Source organism: Pongo abelii, chromosome 13 (genome assembly GCF_028885655.2).
Source record: "Pongo abelii isolate AG06213 chromosome 13, NHGRI_mPonAbe1-v2.0_pri, whole genome shotgun sequence".
NCBI classification, from domain to species: Eukaryota; Metazoa; Chordata; class Mammalia; order Primates; family Hominidae; genus Pongo; species Pongo abelii.
The window spans coordinates 66,942,519-66,954,811 of record NC_071998.2 but is presented as its reverse complement, the minus strand read 5'-3'; the positions used below and the strand labels follow the sequence as shown (position 1 = coordinate 66,954,811).

Below are 12,293 nucleotides of genomic sequence, written 5' to 3'. Positions count from 1 at the left end.
GCTGAGTGGCTGTTTACTGAGATCTGGGAAGAGCCTCAGTAACTGCCTGTAAAATAAAGAACAATTTTTATTAACTCTTGTCCTTAGTAAGAAAGATGTAAATCTTGATGCAATACTCATTAACTAGAATCCTTCCATCACAAAATTTTTGTTCACGTATGTTTAAGGACTTTCTGTTTGTTTTTTTGGAGATACGAGTTTCACTGTCACCCAGGCTGATATGGTGGTGGGATCTCAGCTCACTGCAACCTCTGCCTCCTGGGCTCAAGAGATTCTCCTGCCTCAGCCTCCCAGGTAACTGGGATTACAGGTGCAAGCCTGGCTAATTTTTTTTTCTATTTTCGGTAGAGATGGGGTTTCATCATATTGGCTAGGCTGGTCTTGAAATCCTGAAGATCACAGGTGTGAGCCACTGCGCCTGGCCACGTTTGATTTCTAATTTGTGAAAGCGATTTCTCAGATTTCTCTATAAAACACCTTCAATGACAGTACAAAAATGTGTTTAATAATTACTATAAAGTAATTTAAATAATTTCTATATTTCTCACAAATCACTTGGGTTTTCCTTCTCCTGCAAGTATCATGTTTCCTTTTCAAACCATCGTTTTCTTTAAATTTCTTGTCACAGCATCATAAATTTCATTTGCTGTAAATTGTCCTTTAAAGTCTAAAAGATACTTTGAGCCCCAATGAATGGATCGTATATAATCTCTGCCGCAGGCATTAGGGATAGTGTTTGAACGCTTTTTAACAAGTGCCATTTTAGAAAGATGAGATATCACAGCTACATAGATGGTAGGTTTACAGTTTTAATGTGGAGCTTGGGGAAATAGACTCTAAAATCCTATTTTTACATTTATGATGAAGAAAAAAATCCCTCAAAACCTGCCAATTTAAATATAAATCAGATGCAGTCACACATAATAAATGTGCTAAGATAAACAACTTTGTATATTTGTAATTTTAAAAAATTTTAATTTCCAATTTTGCCAAGTTCAAAAATACATACAACTTAAAGCAAATAGGGCAGAATGTGAACACCAGGTGAGGGTTACATGGTGTTCACTCTACTACTGTTTTACTTTTGCTGTAGATTTGCAATTTTTCAAAATAAAAAATGAAAAATATTTATAAGACAAAGTCTATGTCACTGAGTATCACTAGTTTTAGAGTTAAAAGGTGCCCTGTCTTATAGGTAAAAACTTTTCTGCTAAGAGAAGCATGGGAGAAATATTTGACATGCATTAAAGGAAAAAACTGGTTTAGAAGCCAATAAAGACAGAACACACTGCATGTACCGCCCTTATCATCTCTTGAATTTTCAAAACAAACATGTTCCTCTTGCTCCAACAGACTCCCATGCTAACCATGCAAAAACACAGCAATCCACCAACTTCCACATTTACAAATGATGATAAAAGTTTAAAAACGTATCTCTCAATAAGATGAAAATGTTTTCTGACTTTGACGAATAAAAAAGGTTTTCTCAGTTGAATGCCTTAAAACTGTCTAATACTCTGAATTTCTCATGTACTATTTAATTTGGCTATGTTTTAAAAATACAGCACATGATTTTAATTCTTGTTTAAAGTCTAATGCTAAATGACAAAGCCTCACAGTTCCTCGTAGCTTGTTTGCTGAACACTATCAACACGGCAAAATTACAAGAATTTCCTTTTAAGATTTGAATGTACTTTGAGATGTGTGACAGCATTATAGTAACCCCAAATTATCTGTCTTATGGTGAAAATGGAGAGAGTAAAAATCGTATGCTGTGAATGATACCAAAAACAAAAAAAAAAATCTGTCCCAAACCTAAAGTTCCCTTCCCAGGCGTTCCAACAGACCATGTGGAATGACTGCACACTTCTTTCCTCCTCATGGAAGGTTGAGAAAGGAGGAAACTTACAACCCAGGGGCAGGTAACGGGAAGACCCAAGAACAGGGCCAAGTCCTTTCAAATGAATATACAGGTGACATTAGGATAAAACAACCCTGGGAGGTTGGACACAAGTGGATTCAATAAGCGACAGCCTTAATTTTGGGGACGGTGTCAATGCTGGTTTTAAAACTCATCATGGGCATCAGAAATTGTTTAAATACATTCCTTTTCTCCCCCCTCCCACTCCCCAGCCCCTCAAACCTGTATCATCCTTTCTGTCTTATTATTATTAAATTATTATTATTATTAAATTATTGTCTCAGATCACAGAGACAATAATTTAGGGTCCAGTGAAAGCAAATTTTTACACAGCTTGATAGCAGTCTGGGAAGACTGAGGAAAGGAAGATAGAGGCAAATCTCTAGAAAAATTGAGTGTTTCTCTTGGTAGAAGCTATAATTTTTTAAAAAAAGAAGATGTCTTAACCTTGCTAATAACCTAAGATGACTTGTAGAAATTAACTAGAAATTGTCATTTTTTGGTTGTTGAAAATGTGTGCATTGTTTCAAGCAAAAATAACACAAAAACAATGTTAAATCAAGCCCATTTTAAGTTCCCTGAGATGACATACAGAGACACACTACACAGTACAGTATTAGAGCAGAATATAAATTATTTACAAAAATCATTTAGAGTAAAATCAAATTTGTTTCAACAAATATAATATCAGATTCATTGTATCTTTGATTATTTGTTGCTGTAAGTTTATTCATACCAGAAAAATGGTCACATTTAAAATTCTTAAAATAGTTTTGGCACAGGTCACATCTTCTCATTTTGCTAAGTCCCTGAGCACTTTGAACAGGCTGACTTTATGCATGGGCCTCTTCCCCAGCCATCCTGGTCCCGTCTTTCCACAATGCCTTGCTACCTGCTCTGGCCTCAAGGCTACCTTTACTCCTCCCACTATTAACTCTAGATGAACATTTAATGCTATCACCTTTCTAGCTAACTGTGCTCTGCAGAAACCATGCAGCTTCTCTGACAAGAAGATCTAGAGACCCTGCCCCAAAGAGGACTTCATACCATCTTCCGACGCTTACTGACAAGGAAGGGGAAACAGATAAGGGTACGTTTTGTGTATCCTTCTTCTTATTCATAAAATTGCCTGTAATGGTCAGTGTTTTAATGTCTCCAAAGCTTTATGTCTCAAATGCTCATCCAAACACTGGATGGCAAAGAGGTCAACATCCACGTCAAACTTATTGGCAAACAAGTGGTGTTTGCGCAGCATCCAGTTCAAGTCACCAGCTCCGAAAATGCACACTGAGCGCACATGGACTCCATCGCAGGGTGGGTAGGGAGCACCCTTGGAAACATCACCCTCAAAGTACTGCCACTTGACAAACCTGGCAACTGCTTGCATGTCAGACAAATCATACTTATGGCTGGCAGAGAGTGAGCCCGGGACTTCAGGAATCCTTTGGATGGTGGCCCAGAGATACTCATCAGGGCTATATGTGTCTTGTGCCCACTCCATAAACTTTTGGATTTTTTCATTCTGTAGTACATACCCCACATACTCCCTACTGACCACGAAGTAGGCACTGCCAGAAAAAAGAGGTGTTTCGAGTGGAGGAAGCGTTTTGACAGTCCCTGTGTTTGTTAGCTTTCCATTAACGACCTCATACCGCTTCTTCCACCTTTCTTCTTTATGGGATGGCATCCTCTCCGTTTCCAGGTTGTTTTCTCCCATTAACAACTTGAGCTTCCTGACAATTTCTAGGTTGGTTTTAATAGGAAAATCCATACCACAAAGATTTATCAAGTACTTCCAGTTTGCACTCATTGCATAGAGGTCCTTCATGCAGTTGAGGTCAGCCTGAACCCGGCTCCACGATGCATAAACCACACTCTCCAATCGGCTGGCCACAAAGACATTACTAAAACAGGAAGCGATGCCCATCACTGCAGCTAAATAGGAATCCTCGGATTTTGTGTCCACATGAATGCAATAGAAATTCTGAGGCATATAGATGGCCCTCAGCAGCCTGTCAAGCATTTCAATCTTGTGATGAACCACTATAGAATATGCTATTGGAAACTCTGCCTCTTCTTTACTAAGGGGTTCTACAATATATTTGCGTCTCTTGATGAAAGAAGAACAGTCACTGGTCATGTTTATATAGTCGTCAGGTGTCCACCGAGGGCGCTTTTTAAATTTCACTGTTAGGATCTCAAGCTTTACCTTTTGGATTTCATTTACATCACCCTGTAAAACTTTGGTGCAATTAATATCACTACTAGGATTCTCCCCAGCAAGCTCCAAGTGTCTGACACTTACAAATTCGGGCTTTTGATGAATCCTTAAAACGGAGAAGGTGATTAGGGATAAAACAAGAACCACAAAGTAGTATTTAGCGGGATAAGAAAAAAGTCTCCTTCGCAGCAACGTCCTCAGCATTTCAAACAATAATCAGGGATTTCCTTTGTGAAGGGCAGTCTTCTATGCTCCAAGCACCAATGATTTTCCCTCCGTTGTGGCCTTGAAGGTTGTCAGTTTGCATTTATCAGAGCTGCAACGGCATCTTGAAGAGCAGCACTGAAATAAAAGAGGCAATTATAAATATAAATATATTTATATATATATTTATATATATAGACAGAGAGAGAGAGAGAGATAGTCTTTCACAATAAATCTTCTCAGGCTGAAAAACTGTCCTTTTTGCTATGAGGTTAGGTTTAAAACAAAAACAAAGTGGCTGAATCAGAGGATAAGTGGTAGTAGTACAGGAAGTCCACAGTCTCTAGTATTTATACCACAGATTGAAAAAGAAAACAAAGGAAAAAACAAACCCCAAATCCCAGTACATGGATGCACTAGAATATCTAACAACAAGCATTTCACCTCTTTGGTATGTTGTGGTGCAAAACCATAGTTGGATGCCTAGGCAATAATGATTGAACAGTCTATAGTTGATGAGTTTCTGACACTGTGCCAGAATTAGCACCCCTTGTCTTGAAATGGTTAGTCATTTAAGTTCCTCCTGACATCTTTTAATGTCCATTAGCTGGTGTCAGCAGCCCTAAAAGAGATCATATCCATTCTGCTTTTTGCTGATTTAGGATTTGGGGCATACTTAGGGAGAAGTTTGGAAATGGTTGTGACTTCTAAGAATCTTTGAAGGAAGGGCAAGTCAACATAATTTTCAAATTGGATTGAAAAGGCTCAGATGAAACCAAGCCCAGTTTGGGACTGTGTTGGGTTGGTCCCACAATGAATTTAGTTCCATGCCAGACACTATAAGAAAACAAAGTATTCATAATCCAAAAGAGAGATACAGCTTGCGTTTTCTGCATTAGTTATAACAGACTGTAATAACTAAGTCTTGCAGAAAACAATAGTGTATACAAATTGTAATTTATGACAGACCTTCATCTATATTCAAATTCCAGGAACACAACCCACTTTTACTATATAAAATGCTTACAAACATTAAATAGCTTTGTTTTCAAAAATCAATTTTATAACTTGGCAATTGGTTCTACAGCTGATAAGCACTGCTGTTCTAAAAAAAGAAAGTCAAGTACTACCAATTTGACTGTTATAAATCTGTTCATAACAAGATTTCTAGAGATTTGACACTAGTTTTTAATGCCAGAAACAACTATTTCATTAGGAAATGAGTTGTGAATATTAATAATACAAATAAAAATGAATAACTGACCATCATTAATATAAAATAATGTTAAGAAAAGTATTTAGACTTTTTACCATTTAAAAGTAAGGAAAGTCTGAATCACTTAGTGCTGATTCCAGGTGACATCCTGCCCCATTCTGAGCACTTCACAACCTGTCAGGTGTATTAAATGTCTGGGCATCCAGCGATAATGATGTGTTGCATGAGGCTTTAAAGAAATCTGTGAAATTAAAAAACAATGTGAGAAGGGATATATGGACACAGTATTCACACACTCAGAAAATATGTTGGTGAACTAATCCTACATATTTGCTTTTTTTCTCAAAATTATGGGTGGTTAACTTTTCTCTTTTAAAATTTCCTTCTCTCTAGTCTTACTTATTTTTCTAATTCTATGTTTGTGGATCACTAAAGATTTGAAAACATCCTGAAATTTAGGTTAAGTTCTTTGAAAGAAAACTCTAGCAGCATTTCCCTTAATGTATACCAAGGAACAGTTTAACGGTCCAGTATGATTAGAAAATCCAACATATCCTTTCCCCCACTGTGAAGATTCCCAATGCTCACTGGCAAATTAATGACAATCCTGAAGCTGAATTTGTTGCTCATCTCATTTTCTTCTAACAATCTTGATCACCACCCCACTCCACACCTCTATTAGAAAGCGACCACAGGGAGCTTCTGTAACAATACATAAGAATTTCAAACACTAAAATATCAAAACACTACAAAACATATGCCTTTAAGTAATTCCTGCCCCTTACTGGTTCAAGGCACTTAAGGAAATCTCTGTGGAATCATTAGCAGACCACTAACTAACTGAGAGAGACTTGAGTGGGTCTCAAATAACAAAGAATATAAACTTTAGACAACTGGTCCAGGAAAGCCACTAAACAAATAACAAAAACAACAAACTGTGGTCAGGGTAGAGGTAGAGGTCTAATGTCCATGGTTGACACATTATAAACGATCCAGTTTCAACAAAAAAAAATTACAAGGCATGCAAAGAAACACAAAAATCTGGTCCACATAGGGGGGTGGAACAAAAAAAGCAGTCAATAAAAATGTCCCCAAGGAAGCCCAGGCATTGGATTTAATAAATACTTGAAATCAGCTCTTATAAATATGTTCAAAGAACTAAATAACTAAAAGAAAGCATGAGAATGGTATCTAACCAAATTGAGAATTTCAATAAAGAAATAGAATGTACAACACAAAGAGTGAACCCTTAATAATAATAATATATATAACAAGTTTGGGGAGGTAGAAAACTAGTTGAAAAAAATAATGTATCAATAATTAATAATAATGTGTAAATACTGGCTTAATTGTAAAAAATGTACCACACTAATGTAAGATATTAATAACAGCAGAAACAGTGAGGGGGTAAATGGAAACTCTCTGTACTTTCTGTGTAATTTTTCTGTAAACATAAAACTGCTCTAAAAATAGTCTATTAATATTGAAACAAAAATTAATTTGCACATCCAAGAAGTTCAATGAGCTCCAAAGAGGATAAACTCAGATATCCTTTCCTAGACATTTCATAATCAAACTGTTAGAAGACAAGGACAAAGGATTTTGAAAATGGTAAAGAAAAGTGATTATACAACAAATCCTGAAGATGATTAACAACTTCAAATAAACAACAGTGGAGAGCAGAAGGCAGTGAGTGACATATTCAACATGCAGAAAGAAAGATTGTTGGCTAGGTGTGGTGGCTCATGCCTGTAATCCCAGCACTTTGGGAAGCTGAGGCGGGAGGATCACTTGAGGTCAGGAGTTTGAGATCAGCCTGGCCAACATTGTGAAAGCCCGTCTCTACTAAAAATACAAAAATTAGCCGGGCGTAGTGGTGCATGCCTGTAATCCCAGCTACTCGAGAGGCAGAGGCAGGAGAATCGCTTGAACTTGGGTGGTGGAAATTGCAGTGAGCCAGGATCACGCCACTGCACTTCAGCCTGGGCAACAGAGCAAGACTCTGTCTCAAAAAAAAGGATTGTTAACCAAAAATTCTATAATGAGCAAAATCATTCAAAAACAATGAGAAACTAGGATACTCCCAGATTAAAAAAAAAAAAAATTATCACTAGCAGCCTTACCCTACAAGAAATACTAAATGAAGATATTCAAGCAGAAATGAAAAGATTCTAGACAGCAACTCAAATCCACATGAAAAAACAGAAAGCAGCAGTAAAGGTATATATATACATATATATATATAGACAAATTTATAATATGATTGTAATTTTCTTTGTAACTCTCTTCCCATCTGATTTAAAAGACAGCTACATTAATTTATGATGATAAAACTGTGTTGACAGGCTGATAATGTGTGTGTATATTATATATATATACTTTTTCTTTCTTTTTTTTTTTTTGAGATGGAATTTTGCTCTTGTTGCCCATGCTGGAGTGCAGTGGTACGATCTTGACTCACTGCAACCTCTGGCTCCTGGGTTCAAGCAATTCTCCTGCTTCAGCCTCCTGAGTAGCTAGGATTACAGGCACCCGCCACCACACCTGGCTAATTTTTGTATTTTTAGTAGAGACGGGGTTTCATGATGTTGGCCAGGCTGGTCTGGAACTCCTGACCTCAGGTGATCTGCCTGCCTTGGCCTGCTAAAGTGCTGGGATTACAGGGGTGAGCCACTGCACCCGGCCCTAATGTATTTTTTATCTCATTGAATGGATAAATTGGAACCATCATAAATTGCTGGTTGAAATGTAAATGCTTGGTGAAGCTGCTTTAGAATGTTTGGTAGGTCCACAGAAAATTAAAACTAGAGTTACCATATGACCTAGCTGTTCCACTATTAGGTATATACCCAAGAGAAATGAAAACATATATTCATGCAAAAACTTGTATACAAATGTTCATAATGGCATTATTAATAGCTAAAATAGTGGAAGTAAGCCAAATGACCGTGAACTGAAGAATGGATAAACAAAATGTGGTATATCCATAAAATGGGATATTATATGGGTATAATAAGATATGAAGATCTCACAAGTTCCATACAATGTAGATGAAGAACCTAGAAAACATTAGGCTAAGTAACAGTCATTTATTATATAATTCCATTTATATTAAATGTCCAGAAAAAGCAAATCCATATAGACAGAAAGTAGATGAATGTCTGCCAGGGCCTGGGGACGTGGGGGAATGGCAATGACTGCTGGTAGGTACAAAGGTTTCCTTTGAAAGTTCTCTAAGTAGATAGTGGAGATTGATGTAGAACTTTGTGAACATATTGTATACTTTAAAAGGGTAAACATTATGGTATGTGAATATTCAATAAAGCTATTATTAGAATAATAACAATAAAGTTCCCCAAAGTAAACAGATTTTAAGTTACAAATTGTGACACCACTGAGTCTCGGGTTTTTTGTTTTTTTTTTTAAACAGGAGAAGTAGAATTATCTTAAACAGGATTTTATGGAATGTGGGTACATGAAAGGGTCACCTCAAAATCCATAAAGAAAATACAAAGTTCAAAACCAAACACTTGGATCTCACCTCAAAAAAAGGCATAGGTCTTTACCACTGTTGTCTACATCCTAAACGGCCAACATGCTTTGAAAAATGCTTTTTACAACATAAAATCACTAGTTTTGGGTTTTGACAAGATGGGTAAGTGTCTATAAAGGAGGTAAATATGTGAGAAAACAGTAAGTGTCTATAAAGGAGGTAAATATGTGAGAAAGAATTATTTTGTCAATAATGCTTTTGATTTTGTTTATTTATCATAAGGGTGAATACAGAAGTCAAATCATTAGAAGGAATTGTAATTAACCAACCTAATTTCAAGACATAGAACGTTTTCTTAAGTAAAACTCAGTTAAGAATCAGAAGGGTGAAAGGAAAATGAGATTTCTTAGCCAAAGAGATTTCCAAGAAGAAAAGAAGTTTAAAGGGAAGTAAAAATGTGCACATGCTATACTATTTTAATGCAACTTTACCAAAAATTACACACCCACACAAGGAATAAATAACAAAATAATTAAATAACAAAAATGTGGCCATGGGTAGTTAATACTGCTCAGCTCAATGTTCCTTCACCTTTAGGAAGCATATTCACTGAAGAATATCTGGTGGGATTTGCCAGTGAGGACAACTACAGAAGAGTAAGAAACATTCTAAATGACAAAAGCTCATGAATTCTGGGAAAGCAAGAAAAACGCAAGTCCCAAACCACACTAAGCCTCAGTCACCCAAGGCCTACATAATCCAACAAATGACCTAGGGCATGTCCTGAAGAAGGTCCCTCAATGGACACCGGTCCTTTCCTGGAAGAGGAGACTTCCTTGTGGACACCACCCTACATAATTTTAAGTAGATCGCATAACCTAAGAAGAAATGAGAAATGAAATAATTCCACCGTGAGTTGGAACAGAGGAAAGCCAGTACCTGAAAGCAATGGTTCTTGGTACATGACTTTTAAGACCAAGAAATACAAGAATACTAAATTCTAAGAATACTGAAAATAAATACTTATCTTTTATACAGTCAATAAGAAGGAAAGCTAGTCAAGGAAGGGAACAAGAAGATAGGTATCGGGTGCCCCTAAGGTGACGATATGGTCACTACAAGTGTTCCAACATAAAGAGAGTCAGCACCACCAGATAGAGAGGGTGCCGCTGAGTGCTTAATGGAGTGGGCAGACAGACAAAATGACCTCAGGGAGAGGGAGACAGGAGGCAGCAATCAAACTGGAAAAGCAGATGGACGAGAGGAAACTGAAAAAGCAGACGCACAAATCCCAGGCTGACAGGCGGGAAAGAACAGACCAGCTCTATTTACACTGCAGGATCTTCAAAGGGTGCAGGAACTGGTGCTGGTTGCACAGATCCCTCTGAAGGGGGGCTGCGGAGAATGATGGAGGAGTGGTGTTGCTTTGTTTTTTGTTTTGTTTGAAGTATCCACTAGTAGCTGTTTACAAAGCAGCTGGGTTTCTACCTCAAACTTGGCAAAGACCCACCCAAGATGTAGTCTCTGCAGAGACTCTCCCTTCCAGGGCACACCAGGCCTAATGGAAAGCAGTTCCCATCCAGAAAACAGTAGGACCCACACACAGTGAATAGCCTTCTCCATTTCCAGCTTGCTTATCCCTATTAGTTCCCAGAACTTTGATTGTCAGCCCAGGGCAGGAGTTTTTTTACTGGGGAATCCAACCATGCCAAGAGAAATAAGGCTTAATAACTGGGAGTTCCCCAAACAGTCAAATGAAACAGGCTGTTCAGGGACAAGAAAACTACCACTAACATCTCAGGATACAGGAAACTACCACTAACATTCTCAGGATATAGGAAACTACCACTAATATCCTCAGGATATAAAGTTAAAAATATGTTAAAAAAATATTAATGAGGCACAATATATTTTCTGAAGACAGCCAGGCCAACATTCTCACCCAACATTTTCTTCTGCTTTGGGTCTGGACCTTGCCACTCCCCAGCCAAGAAGTAGTCAAATTCCCTCCCTCTTGAATTTGAGCAGCCTTATTGAGAGGTGAAGCCAGCTGGACTTCTTGGGTCGAGGATTGTAAATGCACCAATCAGTGCTCTGTGTCTAGCTAGAGAATTGTAAATGCACCAATCAGCATTCTGTAAAAATGGACCAATCAGCACTGTGTAAAATGGACCAATCAGCATTCTGTAAAATGGATCAATAAGCAGGACATAGGCGGGGCCAAATAAGGGAATAAAAGCTGGCCACCAAAGCGAGCAGCGGCAACCCGCTCCGGTCCCCTTCCACGCTGTGGAAGCTTTGTTCTTTCGCTCTTCACAATAAATCTTGCTGTTGCTCACTCTTTGGGTCTGCACCACCTTTAAGAGCTGTAACACTCACCGCGAAGGTCCATGGCTTCATTCATGAAGTCAGCGAGACCATGAACTCACTGGAAAGAAGAAACTCCAGACACATCTGAAGGAACAAACTCTGGACATACCATCTTTAAGAGCTGTAACACTCACCGTGAAGGTCCGCGGCTTCGTTCTTGGTCAGCGAGACCAAGAACCCACCAGAAGGAACCAACGCCGGAGACATCTTGGTGACCTTAGACCATCACCAAGCAGTGAGTACCATTGGACCCCTTTCACTTGCTATTCTGTCCTATTTTTCCTTAGAATTCGGGGGCTAAATACCGGGCACCTGTTGGCCAGTTAAAAGCGACTAGTGCGGCTGCCGGACTAAAGATACGGGTGTCAGGTTTTCTGGCAAATGGCTACCTAACAACCCCTGACTCTTCAGAGTTGGGAGGGTTGGTTTGCCTGGAAACAGCTTCCGCTTCTCCTGTACTTCCAGGCTGAGCCCAGGGTCGACAGAGAGGAAAGCCATTCAGCTCCGGGGTCCCGACAGAAAGTTGGCTGACCCTGTAGCCATGAGTGGAACTCTCCAAGTCACATCACCCAAGTGAGACTCGCCTATCTATCCTATCTATCCTGACCCTTGCCTCCTGGGTCCTAATGCCTGTCAGACAAACTTCTTCTCGCCTCTCTTCTCTGAGCCTAGTCCCTCTTATAAAAACCACTCCCTGTCTCTGGTGCTTTTCTCGTTTCTCCTATAAGAATGATTTGTAGTATAAACTTCAGGACTCTGTTCCCTTCTTTAGGCACCCGGGCTCACCAATCAGAAAGAAATAATTTTTGCCAAACGCCCCATGTGGGGGGTGGGGAGGGGAGACTATCTGGAATTTTAGGATCCCTCC

General features: G+C 38.6%; 1 protein-coding gene across 12 annotated transcripts in view; it reads right to left on the bottom strand.

The window, feature by feature from the left end:
- Nucleotides 1-2,474: 2,474 nt before the first annotated feature.
- GCNT1 (glucosaminyl (N-acetyl) transferase 1) overlaps nt 2,475-12,293 on the bottom strand; it is a 114,909-nt gene continuing 105,090 nt past the window's right edge. For 11 of the 12 annotated variants that reach the window (XM_054520055.2, XM_054520057.2, XM_054520064.2 and 8 more), the window contains 2 exons: nt 5,658-5,803; nt 2,475-4,484 (listed from right to left, as the gene is read on the bottom strand). In XM_054520055.2, coding sequence (XP_054376030.1) covers nt 3,060-4,346 — 1,287 coding nt within the window. In that variant the 5' untranslated portion in view covers nt 4,347-4,484; nt 5,658-5,803 and the 3' untranslated portion in view covers nt 2,475-3,059. The remainder of the gene's footprint in view (nt 4,485-5,657; nt 5,804-12,293) is intronic. The other variant, XM_054520065.2, reaches the window with a different exon arrangement.